The sequence below is a fragment of the Acomys russatus genome, chromosome 3 (genome assembly GCF_903995435.1).
Source record: "Acomys russatus chromosome 3, mAcoRus1.1, whole genome shotgun sequence".
NCBI classification, from domain to species: Eukaryota; Metazoa; Chordata; class Mammalia; order Rodentia; family Muridae; genus Acomys; species Acomys russatus.
In genome coordinates this window covers 52,435,237-52,448,989 of record NC_067139.1, presented here as the reverse complement: position 1 = coordinate 52,448,989, position 13,753 = coordinate 52,435,237, and the positions used below count along the sequence as shown (strand labels likewise).

The 13,753-nt window shown below is 42.4% G+C and overlaps 1 protein-coding gene across 1 annotated transcript in view; it reads left to right on the top strand.

Moving 5' to 3' along the window:
• The first annotated feature begins 1,688 nt into the window (after positions 1-1,688).
• LOC127184087 (ubiquitin-conjugating enzyme E2 E2) overlaps positions 1,689-13,753 on the top strand; it is a 262,961-nt gene continuing 250,896 nt past the window's right edge. Inside the window, exons 1-2 of the mRNA XM_051140322.1 lie at positions 1,689-1,871; positions 11,103-11,153. Of these exons, the coding sequence (XP_050996279.1) occupies positions 1,693-1,871; positions 11,103-11,153 (230 nt within the window). The 5' untranslated portion in view covers positions 1,689-1,692. The remainder of the gene's footprint in view (positions 1,872-11,102; positions 11,154-13,753) is intronic.

Genomic DNA, 13,753 nt, shown 5'->3' with positions numbered 1-13,753 from the left:
CATTTTTCAAAGTCACGTCTGAGCTTTAGGTATATGAGACCCAAAAAGTGATTACTGGTGGCTCGAGGCCCTGTAGAGTCTGGGCATGAGTTCTGTCGGCTCAGTTCTGGGTCTGTCAGCTTGTTAGGTCATAGAGGCTGTGATGATGAGGATTAAATGATGGTCGACGGTGATGGAATGAGATTGCCAATATTCTTCCCGCTCAGTGCGTTTCTGTGTCTGCTCTCTGGGTTACTGTGGCTACCTAGGTATCAAGGTATTGAGGAAATTGAGTTGGTAATCAGAGCTGCTACAGAAGCATGAACTCAGAGCAGAGTGAATTTCAAACCTCGAGGGAGATTTTCTCCAGACTGGGAAAGAGCGAGGCCCTCAGTGTCTCAGTGTCTCTATCGCTTGTGCAACATGGTTGCTTCGTGGCGCTGGGTCAGTGCCCGCACCCTCCTAAGCTCCAGTTCTTACTTAGAAGCACGTGGTCACTGGTCTGTTATCGCAAAGGTTACTTAAAACAATTTCCCCGCTTAGAGGATTTTAACCTTGGCTCAGCTCTGAGGGTGTATTGATTGGATGTGAGTGTGGTAGTGCCCCTGTTTCTCAGCCCTGTGCCTTTTTGCGCCACCTGTCAGGACACTTTGCAGCTCTCTTTACCTGTCAGGGCTTCTCAAAGCTCAGCACAAAGTGCTTAGCCCAATGCCTATAAAAACTAGGCTTTTAAACCATTTTCTTTCTCCCTTTTTAAAGACTTACTTATCTTATTTTCTGTGTATTGATATTTGTTTGCATGCATGTCTGTGCACCACATACATATGTGCCTGGTGCCCAGAGAGGATGTCACAAATCCCTGGAGCTGGAGTTAGGTTGTGAGCCACCATGTGAGTGCTGGAAGAGCAGCTGGTGCTCTTAACCCCTGAGCCGTCTCTCTGGTCCTTTCTGGTTTATTTTTTGCCAGTCCTTTTGAGACGTAATTCACCTTATAAAATTAATCCCCTCCATTTTTGTAAATGCTGGAGCTTGAGCTCCGCTGAACGTGCACTCTCCCAAGACTACACCTCCAGGCCCAAGTCCACCATCTTCATATGTACACCTTAGCCTGAGCGCTTGCCTAGCATGACAGGACCCTGGCGCCAGTCCTCAGCAGCACAGCACGAAGCAGAACCACTCGGAGGCTTTTCTACTGTGACAACCACTTAATGTAAGGACATCATTGCCACTCAAAGGAAGCTTCCTGCCCACCAGAAGTCACTTCCCTGTACATGGTCTCTAATGTCCCCATGGTTTTACCTGTCTGGACATTTCTTACAAATGAGCTTGTGCAGTCTGTGGTCTTTGCGGCTGCCTTCTCTCACTGAGCGCAAAGACTCAAGGTCTTCCTGCTGAAGTGTGCAGATCCCAGACTTCTGAGGTGTATTGTCATGTGGATGCAGCACACTATCCCCACCAACAAAAGAACCGTTCAATTGTTTCCACCTTGTGCCTTGTCAGTAAAATTGCTACCAACATTTGTGTGTAAACTTTACGTGAGGGCATAAGAAGAGCACTTCTCTTCCTGGGAGCTATTTGTTCCATAAATGGGCAGTTCTCACTATGCTTCTTTTGTTTCTTTGGCTCATTTTTCTCCCCATTCTAGATGAACCTTGTTGTAGTCCCTCCCACAGCAGTGTAAATGATGTTTCCTTCTTCAATCCAGGATCTAAGATGTCCTCCACTGAGGCGCAGAGAGTTGACGACAGTCCCAGCACCAGTGGGGGGAGTTCTGATGGAGACCAACGGGAGAGCGTTCAGCAGGAACCTGAGCGAGAACAAGTCCAGCCCAAGAAAAAGGAGGGGAAGATATCCAGCAAGACAGCTGCCAAACTGTCAACCAGTGCCAAAAGGTACCCAGCACTGCCAATGTTGCATTGCTAGCCAGTTATCACCTTACACTCACATTTCCCTTGTGTTTAGTCATTTTTCTGGACTGAAGGGTCATAGAGTTTATACTGTTTTCCCTCTTCAATATGATGTGTTTTTAAAAAATGTGCTTTTTAATTATGAAAAACTTTCAAAAGCCTATTTAAAGCCATGGCATATTATAAAATCTGTACTTGTAGTGTATTGATATGCCTTGTTAGAAGAACATGGGCAGGACACTATAAAAGTATAATTTGATTGTAAACATAGTTTTCTGTTCTTTAACACAGAGTAGGTGTTGAGAGTCTTTTGACTTGGGCTGGGGGAGGGCGAGATGGCTCAGTGAGCAAGTGCGTGCTGCTGAATTTGATTTAATATCACCCATAAAAACTGGGCACGATGGTGTACACCTGTAAGCCAGTGCTCTGAGCAGGGATGTGTGTGTGTGTGTGTGTGTGTGTGTGTGTGTTGGACACAGGTGGGTCATTGTAGCTCACTGGCCATCAGGTCTTGTCTAATCAGTGAGCTCCAGGTTTACTGAAGAGATCCTGTCTCAGCTATCATAAAAAACAACCAGGATGAGCAGGGAGTGATGGGGGAGGTAACTGATGTTGACCTCCGGCTTACACATATATGTATACTCAGACTGAGCACACACCCCATTCTCTTGCTCTTACTCCTATACACACACACGCCTACAGTCTCAGTCTCTCCCTCCCTCTCTCCCTCTCTCTCTCTCACACACACCCCTATTGAAATAGTTATTGAGTGATAACTTAGTCTCTGACCTTCCCTGTTGGTAAAGTCAGAAATGCTTGATTTAATGCATCTTGGTTGTATTACATCAAGTGAGGGGTTGCTCTTGATGCAGGTAGATCGGGAAAGGAGGCACGTGGATGATGCTCTGTCACTTCTTCAACCTCTTATGGTGATTGGCATGTCAGTTGGCTTAGAGGGCAGCTGCTGTGATAGCATTGCATTATAGCCTGGTGGTTGGAAGATGATTTGAAAGGGAGATTACATTCAGTGGACTCATACTTGCTTGTGATTTTATGATCTTTAATACCTTTTAAAAATAAAAATAGAAAATATTAAGTACGACTAGCAGCAGTATATAGGTGTTAACTTCTCACCACACGTAACCTCAGGTGAGTAGACACTCTTAATGTTGAATAAAGCCATTGGGTGATAGGAATTAGGGAACTCCTTTCCTAAAAACTAAAGCCTGTGTGTCCTTCCACCTTAGTCCTATCCACAGGCCTGGGATGAACCTTTGCAGGCGCTCTGGCGACTGGTCAGCAAGCCATTCAAGCCAATTAGATGCAGGGTGTCCACCCTTTTGATGTCATGCTGTGACATTGTGATCTAACAAGTGTTTGTCATAGCTGTCCTAGATGCGCACAGCTTGTGTGCTCCTGCCTGAATACTCCCTTTTCCTTACTGGGATCTCTGACCACTGTTGTGAGAATTATAGAAAGTCAGATCACTCCGGGTATTCACTTGTTTAGACAGGAGAACACTTCTGCTTCTTTTTGCCGCTAGACCTCACATCCAGGGGAACTTGGCACAGTGGCCTCTCTCCTCCTGAGGTACATTGCACAGTGACCTGCTCCTGCTAAGTGGGCTTGGGGCAGGGTAGATAAGAAAGGTCACAAGTGGAGACATTTACATTTAGGTAAGTAGATGGGTAAGGCTGCTCAAATCGGCATCTTACACAGTTACCTCTAGAAACGTTTGTGCCGCCCTGAGCGCGTCGTTCAGGAGTACTTCAGGCTAGACTGGTGTGTGGGAGTAGTCCTGAGGGACGGTCCCTGGCTCCCCTGTAACAGCTCATCACTACAGATTTCTCTTTTCTGCCTATGAAGGAAGGCATACCTTTCAACGCCATCCTTCCAAGTTCACGGCTCAGCTCATCTTTTATTTAATTTTACTACAGTATTTTGGAAAGCACATCCTGGTGATTTCATGAATAAACTATGGAAGGGAGACCTTCTGTAAATAGGGGATAAAACAGACGTTAGAGATGGTTATATGCGCCTAGCCCAGGGTAGCGCCTGCTTGACACCCAGTAGGAAGTATTACAAATACTGTTTCAGTCAGAGGCACCATCTAGCTGCTCCCCAGGAAAGGCAGTCCCTTCACAGGCAAAGCCCTTCTGTGGGCATGTGACTGACACATTCGAGTTATAAGGTTCCTGTGGCAGTATGTGAAGCCATTTACTGCTGGTTTTACATGTAAAAATGCTGCTTGGCAGCTAAATGGTCTAAGTAAGAAAAAGCGAGGTTTGTTTTCAGGGTGCTAAGAATGTGGGGAAACTGAGAATCATGGAGGAGAAGCGGCCCACCCCATCCCCCATCCCATCCCCCACCTCATCCCCCACCCCATCCCCCACCCTCATCCTCATGCAGTGGGGCCTAGGTGGCCTGCTCAGCTCGACTGCTCTGCCTGTTGCAGGAATGAGGCCTTTCTTGGATACTGGGGTTTCAGTTAGAACCTAAAGTTAGCGTTTCAAAATAAAAATTTAATTTGTATTTTAAAAAGTGAAGACTTAGTATTGAGATGAAACCTCCTTCTAAACACTATCCTGCTGTGGATAAGCACCAGCAGTCAAAGCTCTGCTTGGAACCCCGCTTCTGAGGCTTGAGCTCTCTGACTGGAACACGCTTTAGTGTCTCTTGTCATTCCATTCGCTTGTTCAGGGTGGGGGATGTGCTTGAGATAGAATCAGACTGTGTAGCCCAGGCTGCCTTGAAACTTAGTTATAAAACCCAGCCTGGCACTGAACCTGAGAGCCTCCTGCCCCCATGTCCCAAGTGCTGGCGCGACAGGTATGCTACCATGCTACCATACCTGGTTTTCTTGTTTGCGAAACTAAGAGGATGGTGGCCGCCCCAGAGAGTTGCTGTGAGTTTGGAGTGCCGTACGCATTTTGCTTATGGTCAGCTCTACAAAGTGGGCGCTGCCAGTTAGACTTTCTGCCAGTTACTGTCTGTGAGGAGAATTTTTTTTTTTTTTTTTCAGTTCTATTTGGTGTAAATGTTGACACAGTGAAGCTGCTGTTAGCCTCAAAGACTCAGCTCAGTGTTGTTACACTAGGGCTACTTGGATACCCAATTAATCCATTTGGTAGTAACTCAGGTAAAGTGCTTTTCACTTAGGGCCTCAATTACCAAGGGAATTGTAGTGCTAGGATTGTAGGATTAATAATTACTGTAATAAATCTACTGTAATTGTAGAATTAATGTTTTAGAAATGTTTCCCTAAAATATTTCATTTTTGAAGTATTGCAAAACTGCGCTCTACACAGTTCAGTATTGAAACAGCAGCGTGAACTTTTGTCTTTTTTATAGTGAAGAGGGAAGGTTACGCCTATGATGCAGGCCCCTTTGAGAACAGTTTTACCTGAAAGCCTGGCATGTCCCTACCACTGCTGCTTCTCGTGAAGTGCCCACACTGCTCTGTGCTGTTTGCAGATGTGCAGTTTGACACCTATATAATGTCTAGAGTAACAACTGTGCACAGTTCTGATGAAATTGCTAGTCAGTTCCACAATACATCTGTTTTGAGGTCCTCATTGAATTGACTCTGCCTCCTTCACATTGGCATTTCAATAAATGTGAATTTTAACACAGATTTATTTCAAGCTAGTTTTGCTCAGAGCTGACATTGGAGTGTTCCTGGACTTCCAGTGTAGTGCCAGGCTAGGAGGAGTTTTTATTAAGGGGAAGGTGGATCTTAGTGTACTCCGGTGAGGCCCTTTGTTCTAGCATGGGCTCATCAGTTTGCTTGTGGTGATTGTTCTTGGGTTTTTTGTTTTTTCTTGAAGTGTGCTTTTAAAGTTTTCCAGTGTTTTGGAGTCAGCAGGCATCTTACAGTTTATGCACGCACTTAATTGATGCTGTGTTCTAAGTCAGCGGTCTCTTAAAATGACAGGTGTGTGGTGCTTAGCGGCACTCAGAATTAAATTGTGGGCTTATGTGCACTGGCAGGGTTTTCTTATTTTGTTTTTTATAGAGACCGTTTTGTCACTAAAAATATGGAATAAAATTAGTGTGATGCTTCTTGAGAATAAGCTGTCTGGGAAGGAAATGTTCAGTTGGCTAAGAGTGCTGATGTGTCTTTTTTTTTTTTTTTTTTTTTTTTACCTTTTTATTCATTCATCCATATTACATCTCAATTGTTATCCCATCCCTCCTTCCTGCTTTCCCCCTACGTCCCTCCCCAATGACTGTGACTGACTCCTCCCCCTGTATATATACTCATAAGGTATCAAGTCTCTTCTTGGTGTGCTGATGTGTCTTAAGGTGCACAATCTATGGGGGAATAGAGAAAGTGTAGATGTGGGGGCTGGAAAGCTGGCTTAGAGAGCCTGCTGCTCTTCGGAGGACCAGGGTCTCGTTCTGCTTGCTTGTGTGGTAACCTTAGTTTCCTTATCCTGTAAGTGAGGAAAGAGGAAGCAGACACAGAATTCTGTGTGATTTGTTTAATTCTCTCTTTAGTGGCCTGAGCTCATCATGTAAAAGGTCCTCTTGAAGGGTGAAGTATTGACACTTCACCCCAGGCACAGGGCTGCCTGTCTCCTACTCCTTAGTCAAGACAGAGAAACTCAATACATTCCACAACCAGGTTCTGGAGATAGAATTGGACTGCTGTCATTTAATACAGCAGCACACCTTGCAATAGTTTAAATAGCAATTCTTTGTGCAATCGTCTCTGTCAAGAGAAACAGCCATTCTTAGGTTACAGTGGCTCAACATATATTATAATATATTGGCTTATTGCTTAGAGTTGTCAAATTTATCAGGAAATTACTTTTTAAAGTGAATAATATGTGGAACTGTGGTGGCTAGGAGAGAAGTTTGGGTTGTTTTGGGGAATTCTATGACCGGAAGTTACAGTTTGTCAAATTCTTTTTTTTTTTTTAATTTTCAAATTTAGTATTTGCTTGTTTACTTGTCTTTTCAAATTTGGTATTTGAAATCCCAATAAAGTTCTTTTAGATTAAAAATAGTTTTGAGCTGTATGTGGCTGGTATAGGCCTGTAATCTTAGCACTTTGGAGTGTGAGTTCAGGGTCAGCTGGGCTGCATAGCTATATCTGTGTCAAAAACAAGTTTCTTTTGCCATTTAAGGATGCTCTTTGAATGCTTCTTGTATCCCTTTTCTAATTTTAAAAACAGTTTATAAAAGTCACTCATAGACTGGAGAGATGGCTCTGAAGTGAAGAGCGTGAACTGTTCTTGAACAGAATTGAGTTTGGTTCCCATCACCCACTCGACACAACTTACACCTGTCTGTAACTCCAGCTGCCAGGGGTTGGATGCCACCATTTATATAGGTGCCTGCACACATGTGCATGAACTTACACAGCTATACATGCATACACATAATTAAAAAACAAAATAAATATTGTTGAAGTCACTCTTTTCTCAAAACAAATCACTCACAGTAGGAAGGGAGTTTTTTGGAAGCAATGATTTTTTTTTTTGGCTATCCATGTTTTCCAGATAGTCAGTTTTGATTTTTTTAAAAAAAGATGTATTTATTTGTTTGTTTTTCTGGACAGGATTTCTCTGTGTAGCTCTGGCTGGCCTCGAACTCACATTGTAGAACAGGCTGAGCTCAAACTTAGAGATCCACCTTCCTCTGCCTCTAGAGTCCTGGGATTAAAGGTGTGCACCACACCGCCTGCCTAGATTGATTTTATTTATATGGGTAATTTGCCTGCATGTTTGTTGGTGCACCACATGTATGCCTAGTGTTAGAGGAGACCCAAAGATACCCTACACTGGAGGTACAGTTGTGTGCTGTCAGTGATTGCTGGGAATCAAACCTGGGATCGCCTGGAAGAGCAGTGGACCCCAGATTCAATTCCCAGCAATAACCTGTGAGCTGTCTCTCCAGTCTTAGTCCTGAGAGTTTTTTTTTTTCAGTCCTGAGAGTTTTTAAAGAAACCTTGTAGATGTTTCTGCTTTTAACTCTATTGTGTGTGTGTGTTTTAATGTAACTCTAAATACGCTTATTTTTATTTATTAAATAAGCAAATAATATCTTTTGACACCTTGCTTTGAAATATTAGGATTTAATTAGTTTACCTAGTCTTTCTTCCCGTCTTTTTAATTAAAAAATCGTTCTTGGTTGTCTTTATACCCTAAAGACCATATTTAGAGTTTCATTTCCTTTTTTCTCCCATAGTACTTATTGGTTCCCACTTTGAAAAATGGAGATACTAATACTTTGTTTGTGTGATTTATTCCCTGTTGTCTCACATTGACCTGTAGCTGGTTTTTGTTTTGTTTTTATATTTATTTATTTTTACTTTATTGGTTTAAGTTTTGCCTTCTCTGGGGAGGCCAGTATAGGGCATCAAATCCCCTGAAACGGAAGCAATACATGTTTGAGAGCCACCATGTTGGGTGCTAGGAGCCAAGGCCCTCTGCAGGAGAAGTGAGGCCTCCTAGCAGCTCCCCAACCCTCTGTGCTGGGAGTTGGTAGCTGTGATTAACTTTGCATCTTCAAGGGTCGGCATTTGTGACGGTTACATGGTACAGTGCAGCTACAACCTCCCTTTTGTTCACTGTCAACCAGGTGTACAGTTGTGGATGGTCAACAGCAGGCCGGACAGCGTGTAAGAGTTAACTTGTCTGCAAGCTGAGTCTGGTTCCTGAGCCATAGGTTTAGTCAGAGCACTTAGACAAAACGATGAAGCCCGTCATGCTGTTTTATTAAACGTACATTGCACTCAAGTTTCCTTCATACTTGATGTATGATTTCCTGGTGTGAGTGTCTTTTCTTTGGGGTATTTTTTCTTTGAATCTTTTATTCATTCATTTTTATTTTTGGTGATACTGTGATTCAAATCCAAGACCTTAGATTTTTCTGGACGAGTGCTATACCACAAAGCTACATCCCATCCCTTTTGAACCTTTACCCTTTACATTCTAAAGCTTTCTTTGCCAGTTACAGCTGTGCTGTTTCCACCCTTGAGGCTCATTGTCTTTGTAGTTTATTCTCTTGCACTTTTGTACTCCACTTTCCTGGATGGGGGCTATGAGTGTGTGAGTGCTCAGCCTACCATAGTTAGCCTGGACTCACCCATTTCATTTTGGAAGTCTGTTTTATGCTTCTTTTCATGTCTTTGACACTTGTTTTTTTCACTTTTGAGTCATACTTATTCATATGCAAATGGTAATTACAGAGTGTTAACGATAAAGGATCATTGAATTTGTCTTTCTTATAGGATAGGAAACTGAGGCATACAGAGCAGGTGTGAGCTGTCTCTGTTTGTGGACACAGCTAATGGCCTAAAGTGGAAGTAAAATAGAAGTTTTTCCACTTTATCAGTCTCTATCTCTGTCATTACACCAGAGTCTCAGGGGTTAGAGACCCGAACATTGGCTGGTGTTGCTGTTTCTTTAGAGTTAGTAGCAGCGCTGTGGGAGGAAGCATGTTTACTTTATAGTTCCATTTGTTGGCTTAAAATATATATGGAAAGAGGGCTGCAAGATGGCTCAGCAGATAAAACAGTTGCCACCAAGCCTGACAACCTCAGTTTAATCTCAGGAACCCACACAGTGGAAGGAGAAAAACCTCCTCTTCTAGGTTGTCCTCTGATAAGCACGTGTGTGTGTGTGTGTGTGTGTGTGTGTGTGTGTGTGTGTGTGTAATAAAGGTTCACAAATAAGTGTAAACAAAGATATAGAATGAAATAGTTTAAGCATGAGTGTCTATTATTTAAATCCTTTTAAGATACTTTAGCTAGCTGTCACTTTTGTACTGTCTTAATTATGCAGATCTGTTGATAATCTCACTTATAAACAAAGCTGCTTTTGAGAGTGCTTTACTTGTTTTAACAAAGCCTAAGTCATCAACCATAGTTAAGAGAGCCAGGGGTATTCACAGGAAGCAGAGGGAACTGCTAGGTTCTCCGCATGCTCATAGGATGTTAGATGTGGTTGCCAATCAGAGTAGAACTCTGTGTGAATGGGTTGGTATAGCTCATTGGTAGTGCTGTGCTTAATATCCATGAGTCCCTGGGCTCTGTTCCCAGCAGCTCCCTGCTCCTAGTAACATGAGGACAGAGGCAAGTTTAAAATTATTTCCTTTCTTCATGTCAGGCTCATGCAATGATATTAAAATACTACATACAGTATTCAGGAATAATGCATGCAGTATTCGGGTATAATGCACACAGTATTCAGTTATAATACATGCATTGTTCAGATATAATGCACACAGATTTAGGTATAATACATGCAGTATTCAGGTATAATGCACGCAGTATTCAATTATAATGTATGCAGTATTCAGTTATAATGCATGCAGTATTCAGGAATAATGCACACGGTATTCAGGTATTTATAGCAGAAGGAATAAATAGTGCCAGGCTTGGAAGCCGCAGCTTGCTTTTACTGGTGTCTGGGTCTTAGGTTGGAATGAGATACCGACAATCAGTTGATTGGGTCAGCCAGGATGCTTGATTCAACTTAGGATGCTCGGCTTGTTATTCAATATGGGGATGTTCTAAGAAGAATTCTTATGACCTCTAAATAACATGGCAAATGTTTGTAATTAAATTCAAAATTTTGGCTAGTGGTATTAATTTTTTTCTTGTTATCGGAAGCCCCAGTTAAGAAGTCCTGCGATGAATCCAGATGCTTGCCTATCTGGAAATAAAAACTACATAAGTATGTCAATGGAAAGTTTGATTGATTGATTTTTCCCCAAACTGAGGAGAGAGTCTTTCCCAGTCTGGCTTTATCTGCTATAGCATGACCACCAAGAGTGGAAAGAATAAAAGCTAGGAGGTGTGCACCTCAGCCACCGAGCTCAGGTGGGGGAGGGTGGGAGTGTTTGCCATCTTTGTCCCAGAGCTTTGTTTCCAGAGAGGAACTCGAGCTAAGAAAAACAATTTTCTGTTTCTGGGGAAAAAAATAAATCCTCACTTTGAGGGTTGATGAAGCCACAGTGTTACTTCCACAATGGAATAATGGCTGGTGTGCTGCAGCCAGGGGGTGACCTCCTGTTACCCTGTGTAGCTGCATTTCAAAACGGGAGAAAGCGCCTCTTCTTACTGTGTTTGATACTTCATGCAGGACTAGCATTTCCCACCCAGTGTGCGGATGGGAGACGATACTGTAACCAGTGCAGCATGTTGATGAAGCGGGTCGCGGGTGAATATGTTTCAACATTATTTTCCTTGTCTTCATTTTAAAGAATTCAGAAGGAGCTTGCAGAGATCACGCTGGACCCCCCTCCCAACTGTAGGTAAGTACTCCGGTTTCATTTACTTGCTTATTTCGTGGAAGGTACATTTGATTAAAGAATGAAAATAGTGTGGTGGTTTGGACTCAAGGAACTGGAGAACAGGGTAGTAATTGGCTGTTCGCAGACACTGGGTGTGGTGAGTGTGACTGCTGGAGTGGTGTTGCCCACTCCTCAGGAGATGTTGGGATCACAGGGCAATGCATGCAGTTGTCTCTTATCAGAATTCCTATCAGAATATGCCTCAATACTGCTTTAAATGGTATCTTTAATGATAGAGAATAAAGGCTTAAGTATTTGTCTTTTGATAATTGCTCAATTGTTGGAAATTGATTTTCAAAAGCACCACAACTTTGCTGGTGTTTCTTCATGCTCTTTGCTATGTCTTTGACTGTTGGTTGTGGCTGACTAAGGATGGACAGTTTGAGGCGGTCATACCAAACGTTTTCTTCTTGTGACAGCATTTTCCTGTCCAGTGTTTATTTGGAGGAAATAAAAGTATTTGTGCAGAAATGATTAATACACAGGTACATGGAGGAAGAAGAGAAAATAACTTCCTGTGTGTGCTGGTCTTGGGCCAGCACAGTAATTGGATGCTGGCCGCTGGGCTATTTTAAGGCCTTTATTTTTGTTTTGGCATGAGGTCAGTATTGGAACCAGGCCAACATGGAGTTTCCTTGCTTTAAATTGATGGCTTCAAGCATTGAAGGGGAGAGGGCAGATTTAAAAAATGTCAGTGTTTCCCACATTGAATGCAGTTGAATTTATTTAGTACAATTCTGATTTTGTTTGCCTCATTTTTATGTGAAAATGAAGCTTTTGCAAATGGTCACATGGATATGTGGGGCCTGGAGACTTGTTTTGGTCCAGGAACAGTTCTGATGAGGCTTTTGTTGGCAGTGAATCTGGTTTTGGTTCTTTGCATAAGCATCCTGTATAGCACACAGATTTACACGGATCCTGTTCAAAGACTGTGCACTCAAATGTGTTAGGTAAGGCCATTTAATATCTGAACCTATCATTGCTGGACACGCAGGGAACAGTGGCCTCAGGTGACAAACATTGACTTGGGGAGAAACTCCAGATGGAATTAGATTTTTAAAAAGCCACTCTTTCCTGGGATGCTACTTGTTTTAATAGTGTTACTTTTTTTTTAATTAAAAAATGTACCTTTAAAAGACAACTTGGTAAAAGTATAAAGTTTATATATATATATATATATATATATATATATATATATATATATATATATATATATATATATACAGATATAGCTTGAATTATTATATATTTGATTGATTTACAGAAACGTGTCCATCTATATTTCTTTTTGTGGCACTGGGGGTGGATCTTGGGGCCTTGGATATGACTGGCGAGCTTCCTACCAGTGAACTCCATCGCCACTCACTGTTTTTTCCAGATAGGATCTCATTATGTACTAAACACTGGCCTTGAACCCTTAGCCTTCCTCAGCCTCCTGAGCCCTGAGATTATAGGCCTGCGCCACTATGCTCAGTTTACCTAAATCTACTTCAAAGAAGGTAGAGGATTATTGACTTCATTCTGTCTTTGGCCAGTGTTGACAGTGGGCTTGTGGTTGACTTTAAAAGGTACAGTTTGCCGACTAAGGAATAACTTACAATAGCAGATTAATGTTGCCTGTGTAGCAGAAGAGGCCAGAGCCCCTCCCGGAGTCTGCATTCAGTCCTCATTTCTGAAGAACTCTCCTGGGTTGATTATCTCTTGTAGCTTAGCTACAAAGTCCTGTCTTTCGGTTCCATGGACACTTTCTAGTCAGCTCTCACAGCCGATGTGAGAATGTCAGGCAGGCAGGGAGGGTGTGTGGAGATATAAGGGTGTGTGTTGTGATCCTGTTTTCTGAGACTCTGGCAGACAGTCCACACCTCCGCTCTGCGTGTCTGTGGGTGAGAGGTGGAGGCTCCCAGTTTTGATGCACCACTTAGCGTGATGTTAGGTAAGAAGCTCTGGGATCATATAGAAGGAGCAAACATGTTTGAGCAGTACACGAGTCTTGAGTGAAAGGTTTATTTCCCCCAAATTACATATTCAGTGAAGACAGCCATATTCTTGTGAGCCATCTCCGGAGGAAGTTGTCCTGTGTTGTACTGGCTCCTCCCCCACCCCATAGATTTTCAGTGACCCTAAATCTTATTTATCTTTTTGGTAATAAGGATGAAAAACAGTGGGAAACATGTGATCTCCCAAGGGGCTCTCAAATACCTATTTAAAAGAGCATACACACGTGATTTAAGAGGCTAAATTATCTCATGTAGGAAGTACATGTTTGTTTTTATGCATTTTCTCTGTATGCTTTATTCTTGGGAAAGGTAAAAATAAAATACGTGGTATTTTTTTTTAAGCTGAGTTAAGTTTTTCCTTTATGAATATTTCTCCTGTCTACAGTACAGTTTAAAGTATAAATGATTCAAAGCAGTTAACTTTATTATACATCGAAGAAAAAAGTTTCTGCTCATAGAATCAGTCTGTGGGGTCACTGCTAGAGAAAACGTATACGCCCCTTTTGAATCAAAGTTTGTATATGGTATGAGATTAGAGCCCACCTCTAGTTTCTCTGGGATGCT